This window comes from Prionailurus viverrinus, chromosome A2, assembly GCF_022837055.1.
Source record: "Prionailurus viverrinus isolate Anna chromosome A2, UM_Priviv_1.0, whole genome shotgun sequence".
In the NCBI taxonomy this organism is placed as follows: domain Eukaryota; kingdom Metazoa; phylum Chordata; class Mammalia; order Carnivora; family Felidae; genus Prionailurus; species Prionailurus viverrinus.
In genome coordinates, this window is record NC_062562.1 from 86,600,223 (window position 1) to 86,620,252 (window position 20,030).

Here is a 20,030-nt window from a genome sequence, read left to right on the forward strand (position 1 = left end):
ATTTCCTGAGATTCTAGCCTTTTTGAAGGATACTCATACTGCCTTCTACAAACTACAAAATTGTACTGAAATAACTTAAGATTATAATTTCAGGAAGAAAACACAAGGCATTCAACAAAGAATACTTGCAATAACACTACACTTTGACCTTATTTAAAAAAAAGGGGGGGGTATTATGGAACAGCATTATCTTCCTTTATTTCTACTGGTAAATTTCTGATGAAAGCACTGAGAATAATTTTGTTAGTATACTAGTGGTTACCATATCTGTCCTTTGTACTTGTCAATTTCTAAAACAAACAAGATGTCTTATACTCTATCATCCTTTTATGCAGTTCTTTGGTCTACCTGCAAAGCATGCACCATCACCCACAAAACACAAATAATGTTTAATCTAATGATGAGAATTCACAAGCGTATTTAATTCACAAGCATAAATTTCAAAGAACACATCAATTGTTCAAACGTATTTTAATGGTTTTGTAAAATAGTATTTTCTAAATATCTTTGTTGCACACTTGCTTCTAATAATTTCCTATGCAAAAATATGAAAAGTTAACATAGTCCTAAAAAAAAATCACCTGGGCTGTAATAATGCTTTCTATAGAATTTATATTTTTGTTGTAATTATATGAGTGTTAGTAAATTATTCCAAATCTGAGACAAATAGATGTTAACATCAAATAGTAGTAAAATTTTTCTATGTAAATAGTGGTTATCAGAAGAATGTATAAAAGGGGGAAAACCTTTTTCAAATTATTGCCTTTAAATGATAGATTTATATACATTGTATGTACATTATTCTCATTATTATTCTTTATTATTTTGTCTGTGATATATTTTACTTCCTTTTGGAGAAGGGCTTAAGACCTACAATCATAAAAATGGGGATCCTTCACACCTTTCAACACGTTACATTGTTACTGCTTTTAAATCACTTCAGTTGTGGGAACATAAATTAAAATATATTGGATATACAAAAAGCAAACAATGGCATTGCAAATTTTTTAAAAATCTTAAAAATATTTAAAAAGATACAAATTTTCAACTGTGACAAAATCATAGAATATTAGGCTAATCATAAATAACTCTATTAAGAGGAACTTAACAGGACATATTTATAAAGGCCTGTGATAGACTAATGATAATGGGGAGAAATGTCTATACCATTTTTATAATAAAATAACCACTTTAAATATAGTGCAGAATGAGAGGCAGCTACATTTGATTAGCTAATATTTAGATCATGATGGAGTTTATATGGAAATAAATTCCCAAGTGAACTTTTAAAATCATCACATTTCCTACAACCACTTAGTACGTTTTTGCATTCAATATCAATGGTTCTTAATTATCATTGATTTGAAAAGTATTTAAATGACTCAACATTAAATGTATGTGTGTTTATGAATATACTTGTGTATGTCCAAAGATATCACTAACATTAACTATTCGTGACCGAGGGAAAGAAGATAGTATGACTAAATCTGGATGTATTTCCCTCTAGCATGGGTTAAAGTATCTTCAGTGTTATCTCCAAAGTTAAGCAACACCTTGAAGATGCTCATAACTTACAATTATGTAATATGATTTTGCCAGTTTTTATTTCCAGATAAATATATGTCATCCTACCTGTGAAGCACTAATGGAAAGTGAAAGAAGCTGGATAAGACATTTAGGAAAATATTTCATATCTTAGCATAGAGATTAGAATAAAAAGTTCATCTATGTGATTTTGTCACTTTCTGATAACTCCCTGATTAATAAACACCTCCCAGTTCTGAAGCTCATCCCATGGAGTTGTACTTATTGAATTTCATTCCTATTTTTTTAAGCATGCTCAAAAGTAGAAAGAAAAAAAACACTTTGGGAGATGAAAAAGAGAGATAATTACTAGAAAAAAGGGTGATGGAAAATATAATCTGTGCATAGAAGAACATTACTTTTATGTATCAGGTTCACACCCATCTGGGGCAATCTCCTCACTACCTTACAGCCTTAATCAAAATCCCAAGGGTATATGTGAACTCAGGCATGGGGCGATAATGGCTGTCTTTGAGTTGTGAATATTGGTTAAATATTCCATAGGAATATGGGACAACTAAATTGGTAAGAGAAAATGAATAGTGCTTTCACACTTTCATGTATTATAAACTGTGTTCTTGTCATGTATTAACATTACAGACCTAATGTTCCTTTATATTTAGTGCTATATAATGAATTTAAAGATGACAAATCTATTAAGAGCATTAACCATTAATTTTACAGAATTGCATTAATCACTGTAAACAAATTATATACATACCTTTGGCTGAAGATTTGGATGTAATAAAACATAACCATTAGGATCAATTGCAAAATAATAGCCATTGGGGCAGAGCTGGAAAAAAAAAATTAAAAATCCCTGGGTCACAGTCAGAAATCACATTCTTTAAAGATAAAAAATTCTTAACACATTTTAAAGCATGAAGAAAGACAGCATAGTATCTTTATATTATTTTAAAGACCTTAACATTTAGTTCATTCGGTAAGTTAACTACATGATTTTTGAGGATTACTTAAATGTTTTATAGACAGCTAAATTAGTACAGAGCTCTAAAATAAAAAGATACCCAAAGAGTAAATTTCATCTTACTGTAAAACGTGGTGTTAGTCGCTTAATATCTTCCAAAGATACATCAACCCCCATCACACCAAGAATTAGCTGGTTCTATAATAAAAGATAGCAAAAAGGTAGTCTATTTTGGATAAAAAAATGCACATATTTCTACACAATTATTATATATGTTCATGCTTTTGCTTGACAGTAGTTATATTCCAATCTAGCTTAAACATTTTTAAGGGTGAAACAGCTTTTGATACCAATTTACAATGATTCCCACCTTTGTTTACCCAGGACTTTATCATTGTAAATGAAATCCTGATGACTGTGGCTAAAATAGAAAATGTAGGTTTTTTTTTTTTTTAAGTAGACATAATGCTCAGCATGGAGCCCAACATGGGGCTCGAACTCACAACCCTTAAACCAAGACCTAAGCTGAAATCAAGAGTTGGACACTTAACCTACTGAGCTACCCAGGTGCCCCAGGAAATTTATTTGATGCCCCTTGTACTCCTTATCTCTAATATTTAATTGCTACTGTAGTGTCAGTTGTAGCTGTATGTGTGTTTGAGAGATACCAAACATGGGCATCCAAGCTTTAGTTGCAAGTCAACAGGGCTATGTGGCAAACTGCTATCACAATCTTGTCAGGGACATTAAAGACGAAAATGGTGTTAAAATTTAGAATCAGGAATTTCAGTTTTAAATAGAATTATATAAACTAAAAAATAAATTAAAATGTTACAACGAAAATTATAAAATCCATTCAATAGTTATCATGAGAACACCATAAATTTTGCGTAGGTGCACACCAGTGAGAAAGTTATATCAACTATATTCTTTTGTCATGGACCAATTCTGGTCTCAGCAAACCCTCCAAATTAAAGCAATCCCTTAGTCCATCTGAATAGTTACAGAATTACTCCTTTATGGGTTAAATTATTTAGAACCCAGAGATCTTTTAGAATGACAATGGGTTCCTGGGGCCCCTGGGTGGCTCAGTCAGATAAGCATCCAACTCTTGACTTTGGCCCAGGTCATGATCTCACGATTCATGGGTTTGAGCCCCACATATGGCTCAGTGCTGACCATATGGAGCCTGCTTAGAATTCTCTCTCTCTGCCCTTCCCCTTCCCCCTCAAAATAAAGAAACTTTAAAAAAAAAAAAAAACAAACTAACACTTTTGATGGCCACATTATAAAAGTAAAGAGTTCAACTGAAATTTATAATAACTGAACAAATAGTAAGTGCAACAGACTTCATTATGCCATAAACTGGAAATAAATACCCCTCCAGTCTGGAATGTCAAACAAAGCCTAAAATGAATATATAGGGTTTAAAAAAAAAATTCTTAACTTGTCCCGCAATCTAAAATTCTTTCTGATGCAATTTAAGAAATAGGAATGCAACCCTACTTTAAAATCAAAAGTATTTTAAAAATGAGTGGAATCTAACAAGTAAAATTTTTCAGATTTTTTAAGTTGGTAGCATCTCATTGCATTGACAATATTTCCAGTGCTGCAGAAGTCAACATTTTTATGACACTCATGTAGTATTTTTCTTCAATCTTTAAAAAACAGAAAACAAAATAGAGCTCTTCATTTTTTAAAAATATTTTTTTTCTGAGAGCTATTCATTTTATATCAGATGCTTAAGTTACATGATGATTTAAAAACAAAACAAAACAAAAACTACTGTCTGAATGGGAGCTGGAGGAGGAATGTTTCAATAAAAATACATACATACACCAGAGACAAACATTACCATGGTTTTGTTCTTTGGATTTTTCTTTCTGAGCTCCATGGATATCTTAGATACATTTAAAAAATGTGCACACAATAGTATTGCCCATCTGTCATGTAATTACTCCCAGGGACTGAACTTGTGTTCTCATCAGTTCATAGTTAAACAGAGTTATGTTGAATCCTGACTCTGGGGAATCAGAGAACTTGACCTGCATTTCCTTTTTCCCAGGTGGTTATCACATAGGCAGCTGTTGCCTCTTACTTCTGGTCTCACAAGACAGTTACATTCTATGTATTTCCTTATAGAAATATCTTATCCACACTGAGCTTTGACGTCACAGTTTATCATTTATTATTATTAATTTTATCAATTAACTTTTAACCTTTAAGTTTGTCTTATTTTCAACTTGGCCAGTTATGTTGAAGACCGGAAGAGTTCCAGTAATGACAAGTCCTAGTTCCTAAAAATAGATTCAGAAAGAAAAAGGCAAATTAGACTTACAATTTAAACTTTGTCATTCTGAATTAGTCTTTGGTATTTGACACTGCATTTTATGGTTACATTATAAAGAGACACAAATACCTAGTAAATGATTTTGAAAGCTTTTTCACAATGTTTGTCTTTAAAAAATCAATTAAAACATCTGAGAAATAATGAGAGTCTATTAGGCAGCTATTGAAGCCCACAACCTCTACAATAATAGTCTGAAAGAGCACTGCAAATAACTTAAAATTATAAAAACTCAAATTACACTAAATATTTCAGTAACCCTGCCCCTCCACTCTTTTGTTCACAGGGATTCCATGAACAGAGTGATATGAAAATATTGTTATATAATTTGTTTGCCTTCCTTTGTGTAGTTTCATTCTTAATTTTTTCATGCCCTAAGCCAAAGGCTTCACGTTAAATCATAAATGTCTAGCAGAATAAAGAGAAGAAACAAGTTATCAATATCACATCTGCAATCATCTGGTAAATACTATGTTGTTCTAAACAAGCAATAATGCTTCTAAACACCCTCTAAAACAAATAGTATTTTTTGACAAAGTCAAATAATGTAGCTAACTGTAAGCATCAAATGCAATAGTCTGGTCATAAAGCAGTTTAGTCTAACAAAAGTAATGACCTAGTGTCAACCAGCATGTTGATCATTTCAAATATGAAATGAACCCATGGAGATTCGTTGAAATAAGGCGATTTTCAAGTCAGAGGGTTTTTTTGTTTTTGTTTTCGTTTTTTTTATTACTGCTATCTGCAGCCATTTTATATCTATATCTATATCTATCTATCTATATATGCATATATGTATATGTATATATATTTATTTACCATTATTACCATATATATATATTTATTTACCATTATTTCATGTCAAAACTACATTTTCAAAAAAATCACATTTTAAAATAATTTAAAAATTATTATTAAAAATTTCAAATTTGCTGAGAAAATATTAGTAATCGTATGAATAATGACCCCAAATCCAAATCTCATGACCCTTGTTCTAATTCCAGAAACATCCTGGCTTCACAGAGAAATAGTTTATAATTGTGCATGTGAGAAACCCCAAAACAATGGGAACTGAATTTAAAGAGGAAGAACAAACAGAGAGAGAGGCTTTCACCAGAACAAGATACCAAACTGTTTGGGACAAATACAATTAAGGAATCAACCACATATAATTGGTGCATGATGATATACATGTGGGCTCTCTGTTCAGTTCTAAGCACGAATATTCAACAATGGAAACATCCTTCAAAATGCAAATTCATATTCACAATGAAAACTTTCTACCTCAATAAAATCAGATTAGAGATAACTCACAAAACTGGACTCCAAAACACAATTCAGTAAATATTCCTTTTGGAGAGATTTCTATTCGTTATAATGCATAGTTTTAAAAAAGCTAGCATGATACACGATAAAGTGTATATGAGGCAATCATTTTCTGCACATCATTTTGCATTTCTACAGAGTATGGTAATGTGCTTCTAAATATGGTAACATGTGCCCTAAAATGAGACACTAGACTTCTAACATAGGAGATGAAATCACCAATGAACTCATTGGTACCCAATTTCCATTTCCTTCTTCATTGATTAAGCAGACAAAAAATTTGTACAAATTCCTAGGGAACAATTTAGAGAAATAAGAAAAGATTTCTGCCCTCCTGGAATTTATCTGGTATTTTTATATTTTCTTGATTCCAACTCTTTTTATCTCTTTTTTTATCCAAAGAATCTCACTTTATCTCCCAAATAAAATGAACCCTCCACAATATTGTTCCAGTCTGCTCCTGTTCTTAACTCCCATTAGCTCTCAAAGTGAGTGAGGTACCATTTTCCAACATACCCAGCCTTTGCCTAACTCATACTATACCCTCTTTGTGTGGTTTCACTAGTTCCCACCAATTGTAGAAACTTTACCTTGATTCATATGTTCAGCTAAACTGTCACCATCTTTTAAACTCACCCTACACCACCCCCAAATATATGGCTTCTTTCTTCTGAATTTCCAGAGTTCTTTTCTTTTTTTTTTCATTATATTTTGTCTTGGAACGTGTTTACATTTTTCTTCTTAATGTAACCAAGATATACTGACCAGCATATATTGCGAATCTGCCACATGCAACGATTACAGACAAGTAATTAGAAATACAAGACCATCACTTTTCATTCTCAAGTTGGTAAAAGAATGCTCTACGTGTCTCCTGACTAGCCAATTCATGTGCCTCTTTTTTTTTTCTTGCTTTACATTTAGTTTCAGCTTATAGAACAGCATGTTTAGACCCAGAATCTCTTCCTAATGTCATCTGTGCTATCAGTGAGAACCTTACCAACAATGTAGACGTGCCGGTTAATGAACTTCTGGTCATAGGAAATCCTACAGGGCATAATTATTGACTCCTCCTATCATACTCTGTCCTGTGATGGATTCGGAAAAATGAAACATTTTGGCCATAGCTTTAGATGACCATGTGACCTTAAATAAATATGTGATGTCAAGAAGGAACACTGGATGGTAATTTTAGCTAGGATTTGAGGTAAGCAAGCTTCACTTTATCTTTCTTAGCATGCAAAGCTGCTGTTAATAGTGCCTATTTTTCTTCCAACTTCCTGTATATGTTTATTTTACAAGAACCAAATGATAAGTAATTGTAAATGGACTGCGTGTTGCCCTTTGGGGTCACGATTGCATTCAGGGAAGTAGTATCAGCATATAATTGTACTCCAAGGAGGAAAAAGGGTTAGTGAATCAGCATTTACTTTTCAGGGCTTAGGATTTTGGTTCTCTGTGGTATGTTACACATTAGTCAAATCATTAATAAAGTCTTCTCATCAAGATTAAGCATATGTATATATCTTAAGCATGATATTTACTATTTGCAACTTTAATACAAGGAAAGTTGGAGTTACATTAGACAAGTTTTCTCAGTTTCAGCTCTAATGATCTTTTGAATAATTCTTTGTTGTATGTTGTATGCATGTGCATGGGGTGAGGGAACTGTCCTGTGTGGCGTATGACATTTAGGAGCCTCCCTGGCCTCTACCCATGACATGTCAGCAGCAACCCCCGCCCATCCCAGTCACGACAACAGAAAATATCCATAGATATATCCAAATGACCTGTGAGTGGCAAAAACTCCTCCAGTTCAGAACCACTGCTTTGAAATATGATAGGATACTTAGATTAAAATTTGAGTTTCACAATGGACAACTTAACATGTTTTTGTTACATCACACCACATGTGATCATTTTAATGGCTTAGTTCCATAAAAATCTGGGGTTGAATCTCAAACAAGAGATGATATATAAAGAGGCTAATAGGTTCGTGATGATTTCGGAGTAGGGTCAGATTATCTGCCTATTTAATTGCATGTACTTCTGAGCTTTGTTGGGTCTGGCTTGAGTTGTGGAGGCAATACATGCTTCTGCCAACTGAAGTCTATTATTAAAATATTTTCAAAAGTTTTGCTTAAAGTCTGCAGTAGCAGGGACTCATTCACTTGACTTTAGGGTTTTTTTTTTTTTTTACATAAAAATTCAGAAAGTTATTGAAATGCCTGTAAATTCAAGATTTGAGTTGTGAAACTCCACACTCTCAACAGATCACCTAAAAAATAAAGTTAACACTTTACATGTATGGTTAGACAAGACGAGATTTTTATGTATATTATCTAAATTCTAGCAAAGAAGGGTGTGATAGAAGGACTTTCAGAAAGGACTTAATGAATTGGAAAAGATAAATGTCACCTAGAAAGATGCAGAAATGAGCTGTGTGCTTTTGTTAGGACACTCTTTGGTTGAAAAGCCAATCTCTTACCAGTGCATCTAGATACACATTTGTCCACTGGACTTGCTTTGCTTTGTCCCCTGCTAAAACCATTGGTCTTCCCAGAACATCCAAGTACTCCTATATTTTAAAGAAAAAAAAAAAAAAAGGTTTGGGGGTTGAAAAAAAGAAATGCCGTAGTAAAAACAAAAACAAAAAACTCCACAGAAGAAAATTATCTAGAGTTAAAAATGAATATGGAATCAAAGTTATTAAGGGAGTAAGTGTATAATCATTTAATTGCTATTTTGGGTATACCACAAATGGTACATCTACATACTTTGAATCAACAGTACTTAACTCATATTATTTATACAGTAGATCTACCCCCGTTTTTTTCTAATACCAAAACATTCTTTTTCTGAGGTACAGCCAATGATAGGTGAAATACGTTCCTTGTGAATTGTTTTATGTTAATCTAAACTATTTAAGGCTCTGTGATTTACTGGATGGAAGTGCACAAATTTGAAATCATAAAGCAGCCACATACTTGCTTTCATATCACAGACTGTTTGGCTGAAATTCAAAACTACATTTAAACATATCAAAAAATAAATGCAACACTGTGCCAAATAAGACATCAGACTCTAGTGCAGCTGCTGTTTCATTTCAACATAAAACACAGTCAGTTTTCAGTTCCACAAATGCCATGTTATTTGTGCTACATCTTGCCTTAGTCTATTTTGTGGATCTTCAGTTATGTTTAAAATCGAGTAATGGTTTTAAATTGTAACTTATGAAAGCTTGAAAATAATATATATTTATATTAACTTAGTTGCTTCAATCTACGAAGTTATTTAACAGGCATATTTTCAGTTGAATGGTTGTAGAAAAATTCTCTCCTCGTTGTAATTTTACTATGTTTGAGAGAGCCAGCAGGCTCCATGCTGGGTGTGCAGCCTGATGTAGGGCTCGATCTCACAACCACGAGACTATGAAACGAGGCAAAAGCCCGGAGTCAGGCACTAAACCAAATGAACCACCCAGGCACCTTGTAGGTTTATTTTACATAGGTAGATACATCTGCAGGGGTTATTTAGGAAGTATTTAAATTCTGATTAGAATCTGGTATAATTTGTTCAGATTAATTATTGCTTCCTTTTCTTTGTGGTACCTGCAACTGGAAGAAACTCACTTAAATGATCTGAAGTGGGACCAAGTTCAAATTAAATGAAATGAGATTGCTAGTAAATTTTCATTTTACTTATTTTCTGTGATGTTTTTAACATCTGAAAAGAACACATGTAGTTTTTCACCTGAGTTTTGCATATTTGAAACCACTGGGAACCTTGATGTAATAATAATCAATATACATCACCATGATACTCATCCGTTTATTACAAATATTATGGATCATTTTTTCATTTTCACCTATTTTCTCCAATTGAACATATTTAAAATAGAAAAGAAACATCTTATTCTTTGAGAGAATAATGTAATCATACCTGAGTATTGATTCTTATCGCTCCAATGGAAGGAATTTCATAGTAATAACCTGAAACATATACATATTTTTATATAGAGAGAGAACATCACAATAAATGACCACAAAATTTTTTTTCTGGCTTCAGAGGAGAAAAGGCCATGTTTTTTTCACTTTGAATTCAACAAATACTAATATACCAATATCAGAGATGAATGTGGAAAATGTTTCCTTAACGCATACCCCTAACAAATGCACAGGCTTTGTGACAAACTCCGCTACATAACTTAAATTGTATCAAATAACTGTGATTTTTCTATAAAACAGTAGGGAACCTGGCATTATTTAAAATATTTTTATTATTGGAGAAATTATTAAAGATACATGATAATGGTATCTGACAATTATTGTATTCATATAAAATATTTGCCTACACAGGACTTTCCTAATAAACTGAGGTTCTTTTTATTGTTATATGATCAGTTTGTCAAATAACATCTTGTTTTGTTTTGTTTTCTGTGTATATGGGAAATATGGACTCACTACACAAAATCTGAATTACCTAGGAATGTGTAAGAAGACTTTAAAAAAAAACTTAACCACTTAGAAAAAATGTACAAACATGTCACACTTTCTCATATGTAAGTTTTATATAATTCATATATTCTTTCATTCTTATTTGATAAGTATTTACTTGATAAGTAACATTAAGTATCTATAAATGAAACACTGAATGATATTAATATACCATATCATATACCGTATGATCAAATGTCTGAATTTTTATACACTGTCACATAATGTCAATGTTCTCTACAGAAAATTTGTTCAACATCTTAGGCTTGTCTCTCTTCCGATAAACATTAGCTACAACTTTATATTAAATGGTAAGATGTAGAACTAGTATCTATCAATTGTTTTTTAGTAATAAATGTGGTGGAGAAAAGAGATCTGTTACCTTTATTTTCACAGGCCATCCACTGAATAGGTCCTCTGTCATAATTATGTTGGCCAACTGAAAATGTGAATACACGTACCTGGTGAAGTGAAAAAGAGGGATCTGTTAGGCTGCATAAAATGGAACCAAATGGCAACACAAAACAGCTCAACCAAAAAATAAAAGCATGCTTTTCAGGTAATTAATGGGACAAGAAAAATGAAGGCCAGTAAATCTTTCAGGAAGTCACCAGACAGAAACCACATAACCTACACTCAACACAGACTTTAGTTACTAAATTTGAGACGGCACTTGGGTGCCCCGCACCATGTCCCAACCCTATGTCAGAATCATGACTAAGGTTTCATTAGCAGAGATGGGATCTTTTGGGCCCAACCAGCTACACCTGTCTCACCTGGTTAAAACATATCCACATACCTAGGCACTGTAAAAAATAATAAGTAAAAATAGTAATTCCCATTTCATAAATATGTGGGCTTCAAAAAACTTTTTTTAATGTTTGTTTATTTTTGAGAGAGACAGAGCGTGAGCGGGGAAGGGGCAGAGAGAGAGGGAGACACCGAATCTGAAGCAGGCTCCAGGCTCTGAGCTGTCAGCACAGAGCCCGACACGGGGCTCAAACCCATGGACTGTGAGATCATGACCTGAGCCGAAGTCGCCTGCCTGACTGAGCCACCCAGGTGCCCCTCATAAGTATGTGTTTAAAACAACATACAGAGAAAGGAGGTCATTATAATTTTGGTTGCTTAAGGCAATCATACTTAGTGATAGTTTCAACTACCTCTACACCATGAAAATATTTAGTACATACATATAGGACTGTGACGTTGGTTATTTTACTAACTTTCTACAAAGATGACTAGCATCTATAAATAAGTATGTTAAGCTTCCAGGATTTTTAAAGAGAATCAAAATATTGGCTGTTTCTAATGTGATGCAATACATGTAAATATTTTAAAACTATTCAATTCAACTGAGGTAGATTTTAAATTATAGGAATTTAAATGTTTACTGGAAGCCATTATATTTAATTATAAAATACTCTAATTTTATAATAATCTAGGACAAATTCAACATCACAAATACTTAATAAAATGCCTATTTAGCATATATTGATTTTTACCAACTTAATAATCTAAGAAAACCAGTATTTTAAGGTAAACATTTTAGCCTTTTCTAAAGATAAACATGCAGAAAATCACTTTTCCATGAATTCATGTTCTGGTTTGAACTATGTTAACAGCTTTTCTCTAATTCATGCCGATTGACTGTTTGAACTGACATTTTCTAATTGCTTTGCCTGTTTCATCTTTGCACATGACTGCAGAGCACAAATCTCAAAAGAGACTTCACATCTGTTTTCTGTTCCTCCACTGGTCGTGGCCACACAGAGATCACTTCATAACAATCCTGCCCCACAATGTACATGGGAGATGTTGCTGTTTCACTTGTAAAGTTTTATGTGAGCCACCCTTAAGCTGCACAGGTTTGCCTCAGCTAGTTATGTGAGAAGCCATTTGGTGGACACATCTGAATTTTAATCATCTCAAATTCTAAGGGCAAGTGACACATTCTAGGTTGACAGAAGTCGGTGACACCTATTTACCTCCACTCCCTCAATTCCTCAAAATGTCACAGTTTCATTTTCTTAAATTTTGCACATTTATTTTCTTGGCTCTCTATATAGTTCATATTTCAATATAGTGTCACTTCTTATGTAGCTGAACTTACTCCTAAATGGAAATATTTTTGTAAACAGGTATGCCACCCGACTGATAATTCAATTTAACTGCTATACCTCAAGCAATTGTCACATGAATTCACGGAAAAAACCCAGATGCTCCAGAAGGCACTTGGGAGATCTCCTTCGTAATGAACACTTGAAAGCATGTCTCAAATTTTCAATTTAAAGCACTGCTTTGTCTTGGTGTCTCTCTTACCACAACAGTGTTCTGGTAAAATATTTTCCACAAAGTATTTTCAGATTAAAAAAAATAAGGCTGCATGAATTATTATATTTATATCCCTGGAAGGTAAGCATTTCTACTAACATAGGGGTTATACTTAGACACACAGCACATAATTCTGACTGATGCTAATTCATCAAACAGTCCAAATAAACACGACTCAGCCAAAAAACCCTACCAGTAAAAAACAAAACAAAAACTTCCCACAAACAACAAAATAATTGTTGCTTTGTTTTACTCCAAAACTTTTGCCTAAGCCCCAGGTTTGCACATAGAAAGATCTGAGAAGTCATCCAAATTAAGAAATTCAGAATTGGAGCTGGGTGTAGAGGTGTAAAATTTTAAAGCACACTAAACATTTTGTGTGTGTGTGTGTGTGTGTGTGTGTGTGTGTGTGTGTGAGTGTGTGCCTCTTTTGTGTTCATTTTCCACATATATCCTCAGCCATTTGACTGAAAGTGGCATTAACGGACTGATTTATTCCCATATTACAGATTTATAATCTGTACCCCTTTCCTTAATTTTTATTTGCCTTACTGTAGACTTTGTTAAAGACACCATTGTTCTGAAATTTCCCTCCCAATGGTCACTAAAATCTTAGGAACTACAAATTCAACCTTCTTTTTGTAATTTCTGCAACTGCCTTACCATTACTATATTTCCAAGATCTTTCTAAAATACCTAAGATGCTTATTTTTCTCTTGGTAGATACACACATTGTGCACACACACACACACACACACACACACACACACACACTGTATATATTTTAATGATTTTATAGAATGCTTAGAATTTTCTAATTTCATAAATATACACCTAGTTGAGAAAAAATTCAATATAAAGCACCCTAGCTTTTAAACTCTTTATATAACAGTGAAAACAAACCAACATAAAAACTATTTCAATCCCAACTGCCACACTCCTGTTGCATTTGTTTTGCTTTACACATTTTGCCAAGTTATGTGAAAAGAATTTTAACTTCACTGATTTCATACACACGTGCAGTATACATGTTACAGTGCATGTTCACGATAAACTCGTGAAACTTAAAAGACTACGTTTGCACCCTAACTTTCCACTTAGAATTTTAAATGGTTTCGTTCTTCCTAGTCTATGCTATATTACTGCCACCCTGTGGAACAGTGAATAAAGTAACTCTAAAATTCCTAATGCCAAATCCACAGAGATGATGGCTGTCCCTTTATTCCTCTGACATTTTCCACTTCTTCAAAGGTATTGTTCTTGTTTAGTTATAAATTTGGGGAAATCGAACAAGAGTAGTTTCTTGAAATATGCCCAACGTAAGAATTAAATCACATTCTCAAAGATCTCTATTGTTAGGGTTTTTAATTAGTATATTTGCATGGTCCTATTTAAAAACAAGGAAATGACATAGAAAATCACTCAAAATACTTAATGAGTAGTCGCACAAGCTAACTATTTCATCTAAAGTCTCAAGCAAGTTACTTACTTTAAACCATGCCTACCAAGGCAAAGTCAACTTTGGTGGAGAAAAAATTTCTTTACTCATGCCTAGTAGTACATTTGTAATCACACTATGAGATTCGTGTAACAAATGCATACTGGAAACTTTCTAAGCGAAATAGTGCTAGAAAATGTGTTAAATGTTCCCTCACTAATCTGGATGATTTTAGTTAAGCTCAAGTTTCAAAATGTTTGCTTCTTTGAGAGTCATATATGACTCAGTCATAAATGGGCTTAAAATTATTTTTCAAAATCCTGGAGATCAGAGAAGTAACATGGGAAGATAGTATTGGATAAATACTTGACTGGGCTGGAACACTACTGTATATATTGTACCTGTTAAAGTGCCATATATTTAAATGAAAATAAATATTAAATGACAAAAAAAATGAAGAGCTGCTTGAGTGGTTTCAACTTCTTACCATATGGATCGAAGACAGGCTTTGGTGTTATTCAAATTAAATCTGTTTGTTATAACATGGAGCCTAAACTAGGCTAATAGTCAGCTAGCATACAAAAATGTGGACAGTTTCATTACACTTATATCATGTTAAATCCCTTATCTTTTTATTTTATGTTATGCAGACTTGTTCAGTGAATGTCAGCAAACTTTTTGAGGCAAAATAAAGTATACTTAATACACGTACCTTTTATGTACTCTATTATTCTTAGGGAATGAAAACTTTCTCCTCAGTTTTGTCTCGTGATTAGTTACATAAGCACATTCAAAAAAGTTAGGTATATAATTTTGCCTTCAGTTCCTTTAAAAATCAATTTTTCTCTTAACAGATTACTGTAATTCCAACAGTCTAATGTTGAATGTCAAGCCTGGCCCAGTTGACCAGAGAAAACTTTTAATTAACAACAAATTTGGAATATATTTAAAATATATTATTTTAATATTAAGTTCGATATTATTTAAAAATATATATATTATTAATTTGTTTCTTATAATACACCACTGTTTTACAACTTTATCCTACAATTTTGAACTTCTGCTAATCTGTTTTGTTTTGTTTTGTTTGTTGAAGACTAAAATACTTGTCTTCAATTAAGATTTTTCCAAAGCCACAGGGTCAACCTATTTTAAAAAGCCATAGGAATTTCTTGTTTCCCAGCAGAACCCAGTTACTGGAAACTGTCACCTCAACAATTATCAGTTACCCAGAGTTCAAGTTTAATTTACAATAGGCAAATCTCCAAGGAATAATGGAAATGAGACTATGAAGAAAAGAGGCCAATAAAACTAAAATAAAAACTTCAGCTATCGAAACATGTTAGAAAAATGATGTCAGAAATGGGTTTTATTAATTTACTGTGTGTACTAAAATTTTTGGCATTAAGCCTATAAAAACACTAGATTGGACTGAATATTTTAGGAGAAATTTCTACAGCGGTTTCCATAATTCACAAGTGTACCAGAATCTGGAGCCTTCGAATAACCCACATCCCTAGTTTTATAGCATTATGAAATAAATAAAAGTGTCCAAATTCACCTTTCACACTTAATTTATTTTATAAAGCCCAACGATCTGAAAGCTACTTGCAGCCTGCAGAGTTTTGATGGCTTAGTTTAATCCATCTTAACCTCTTAACGCTGTGAAAGCATGTCCCTTAGTGGTCAAGTCCGACTACACAGAAGGCTCTTGGGTGGGCAAATGATGATTGGCACAGCCACAAGGCGGCCCGGGAGAAAGAGACAGATGACCAGCTATGTGCAGTCCGCGAGACGTTATGAAATTTGGATTACAGATCATTTAAATTCTTAACTCTGCCACTTAGTAGCTGTATGACTTTCAACAAGTTATTTAACTTCTCACATTTTGGTTTTCAGATATCCAAAATGGGGATGATGGTAATGGCAATAAAAATATTTTTATCCTATGATTATTCCCATTGTAAATGAAAGGATACATATAAAGCTCTTATGGTACATGGAAAATAATAAGATCAATCAATATGAACTATGGTAACGAAGATGATGATGATGATGAAGAGAACTACAACTTATAGAGTCAAATTATCAGTATTTCATGGGCAACATTTTCCATCAGTAACACAACAGCATTCCATGCCTCAGAAAGAACTCAAAATCATTGAAAATGACACCTTTCCAGAGGAGCAACTTTGGCTTGCTTTATTACATTTAGTGATAAATTAAAGAAAAGACGCCAATATTGTCTAAATGCCACTGTGTCCATATGAGATATGTGTATAGGAAAGTTCCAGTCATCTGACAAAGGCAAGAATTTAGTCAAGGACTGTTGAATTTGTGCAAGCAAATAACATCAAACCACTTTAAAGAGGAAAACAAAATGCATTCGTCATACAGGTTTTGCAGTCGTGATCTTTTTTTAAAATTTTTTTAATGTTTATTTTATTTATTTTTGAGAGACAGAAAGAGATAGCGTGAGCAGGAGAGGGCAGAGAGAGAGAGAGAGGGAGACCCAGAATATGAAGCAGGCTCCAGGCTCCGAGCTGTCAGCACAGAGCCTGACACACGTGAGGCTTGAACCCACGAGCCGTGAGATTGTGACCTGAGCCGAAGAGCGCCGCTCAAAGAACCAAGCGGATTTATCTCTCCCATGTCCTCCATGTTGCATGCATAATGACATAGATACACACCTTGGGACTATGTTGGTACTTAAAAATTATTAACAACGATTACAATGAATCACCCTCACGTTATCAGGTAATAAGGAAGTGATTTCTAGTTCTCCTACCCTCTGCATACATTTATAGTTCATGATAAAGGAAGAATAAGTGATGGGTACACTGCATTTCCAAGCAATCTGTAGCTTGGCCCAGACTATCATCAGCTGGGAGGTCGGAAAATAAGTGATAGACTGATTTAGTTCAGACATGCTTGGGTAAGGCCAAATACTTCATTGACACTGATAATGAGAACACTCATGAAAAACTGTGTGTCAGACTTATTAGAGTGTATGGAAAGATGCCATCAGTACAATCATATTTTATATAAACTTAAACCTCCCTACTTATAAGATGATACATGCAAGAGTGGAACAACAATTCTGCTCCATATTTGAATTACATGGAAGTAAATATTGATGAGATGATTATCTTTAATTTTTTTTAATCTTTAAGTTTATTTTACTTATCTTTGAGAGAGGGAGAGAGAGAGAGCGCACGAGCAAGGAAGGGGCAGAGAGAGAGGGGAAGAGAGAGAATCCCAAGCAGTCTCTGCACTAACAGTGCGGTGCCAGATGGCAGGCTGGGTCCCACTAACTGTGAGAACATTACGTGAGCCAAAATCAGGAGTCGGCCTCTTAACTGACTGAGCCACCTAGGTGCCCCTAAATGATTATCTTTTAAAAGAAGAACAAAGTTATTGCGTTGTTCTTACATTTTTTTTATTTTTGTATAGTTTACCTTAGGAGCAGATTGTGTATTTACAGGTATGTCTGCCATATCAGTAAACATTTAGCAACTACTATGCATCCAGCACTGTGCTACCCTCAAAGGATTCAAAAGTACATTTACAAATCAGCATAACCCCTACTTCATAGAGCTTCAAGCTCACCTCATAATGTGATGTTAGGATGATTTATTGTAATTGTCATCAATAAAGGTAAAATACCAACATAATCCCAAGGCATGTATCTATGTTACGTATCCACATGTAAGATGTGACAGGAATATCTGTTCGGTTCTTTAAGATAATATATATAAAACCTACAGGACTATTGCATTTTGCTCTTTTTTTTTTTAAATTTTATTTGAGAGAGAGAGACAGACAGACAGACAGACACAGTGGAGGGAGGGACAGAGGGCACAGAGAGAGAATCTCAATTTGAGAAAGAGAATCTGAGAGAGAATCTGCTCAGTGCAGAGCCTGACAAGGGGCTCAATCCCACAAACCTCGGATTATGACCTGAGCCAAAACTAAGAGTCGGACGCTCAACAGACTGAGTCACCTGGGCCGCCCCTGTTTTTCTTTTTAAAGTTGTTCTGTGTTATTTTTTAGAACAAGTTCCTTCACAGAGGGAAGTTCAAAATAAGAGCAGATAAATAATTAATCAAAAATGGTAACCTGAGAGAATGAAAACAGAGGAAAGATGGTGTCGAACACAGAATGATAAAGGGGTATGTGGGAAAGGGAGTGCTCTATGCTCCAGGAAGACTGAGCAGATATCTATGGTAACTGGAATGCTTAATCTGAGAAGAAAGCAGCTTCAGAAAAAGCAGAAGGGCGTGCCTCTTTAGGTCCATTGATTTAACACAAACAAAAGGCCATCCTGATTCTCCGTGATACAATTCTATCCAGAGATTAATTCAAGTGTATTTTCTTTACATTTTCTGTATGTCTTCTTATGTACTGTTTGCTTCATGTAACACTCAACTTCCATTTTTCATTAGATTTTAGATAGTAAGGATTCTGTAAAATGTTTGGTAGTAGTATTACTCACACCTGAAGAGAATGTGTCTGATAATATTTTCCTTAGTTCAGGGAATAAAGTATCAACATTAATTTTATACTAAGAGAAACAAGTGTAAATAAATCTGTCAGAGAGGAAGACAGAAAGACACACACACACACACACACACACACACAACATGACTTTGACATGGATAATCTCTCTGCTGAGGGGCCAATGTTACTGGTGATTCCTGTTATCAACTCTACAGTAACTCCATAAATAACACATTTGGTTTTTTTGAACAAAAGCATATTTTCTATTCTAAAGCTGAAAAGTTCTTAGTAACTGCTGCAAGTGGCAAAATGTCTAAAATGAAGCTTTTTAGAAGCAGTCCATTTGTTACCCGGTATTACAATGTTTTACAAATCTCAGCGCCGCATATATTTAAACACTGCTTTCAAAGGCTTCATTCTTGCCCGATGGAGAAGCCAGGCAAAGACAGTAGAGAAGGCAACAAATCACTTTCCTTACCATCTGTTGAAAAATTAATTGACAATTTTCACTGTTACTATATAAAACACATACCCAGATTCCATAATTTGTAACTTGGTTTAGATTTTAGTGGGCTACAGATTATTTATTTCTACTATGGATCTGACAAATAGGAAAGACTTTGCTAATCATTTTTTAAATAACTAAAAAAAGTAACAATGCATCTGTCATGCTGTTATAATTTTGGCGACACTTTATTTTGAAATCCATGCATCATATTTTCCATTTGTTCTTATTCAATTTACTGGTTATTTTGAAATTTTCACGTTACAAATTTTTGATGCTTTTGCATTTTTTGATTAATTCTGAGAAGTAAGCTAGGCATCAGAGGACTATTTTCTAACTGGCTAGCCAATCTTAAGTGTGTACTGTTAACCAATCTTTTTGCCATTCTACAGAAAATCAAATATCTTTAATTTTGCTAGGCCTGGGAATTATCTTTCAACTCTGTGTCTGGTTTCACTTTCCTTTATTCATTTGTTTGGATTCTGTGATAGAGTTCATTTTAGTTTTGGCACCATTTTTAAGCAAGTGTCGTACACGCGGGTGAACCCTAAGGAACGGGACTGCTGCAGGTA

General features: G+C 33.8%; 1 protein-coding gene across 5 annotated transcripts in view; it reads right to left on the reverse strand.

Annotated features, from left to right (window-relative positions):
* The window catches only part of CACNA2D1 (calcium voltage-gated channel auxiliary subunit alpha2delta 1), a 709,277-nt gene that overhangs the window by 60,250 nt on the left and 628,997 nt on the right, over window positions 1-20,030 (reverse strand). For all 5 annotated transcript variants that reach the window (XR_007150230.1, XM_047849277.1, XM_047849276.1 and 2 more), the window contains 6 exons: window positions 11,064-11,142; window positions 10,128-10,177; window positions 8,674-8,763; window positions 4,732-4,809; window positions 2,636-2,710; window positions 2,306-2,380 (listed from right to left, as the gene is read on the reverse strand). Coding sequence is in view for 4 of the 5 variants with exons in the window: in XM_047849277.1 (XP_047705233.1) it covers window positions 2,306-2,380; window positions 2,636-2,710; window positions 4,732-4,809; window positions 8,674-8,763; window positions 10,128-10,177; window positions 11,064-11,142 (447 nt within the window). In the remaining variant the exon portion in view is untranslated. The remainder of the gene's footprint in view (window positions 1-2,305; window positions 2,381-2,635; window positions 2,711-4,731; window positions 4,810-8,673; window positions 8,764-10,127; window positions 10,178-11,063; window positions 11,143-20,030) is intronic.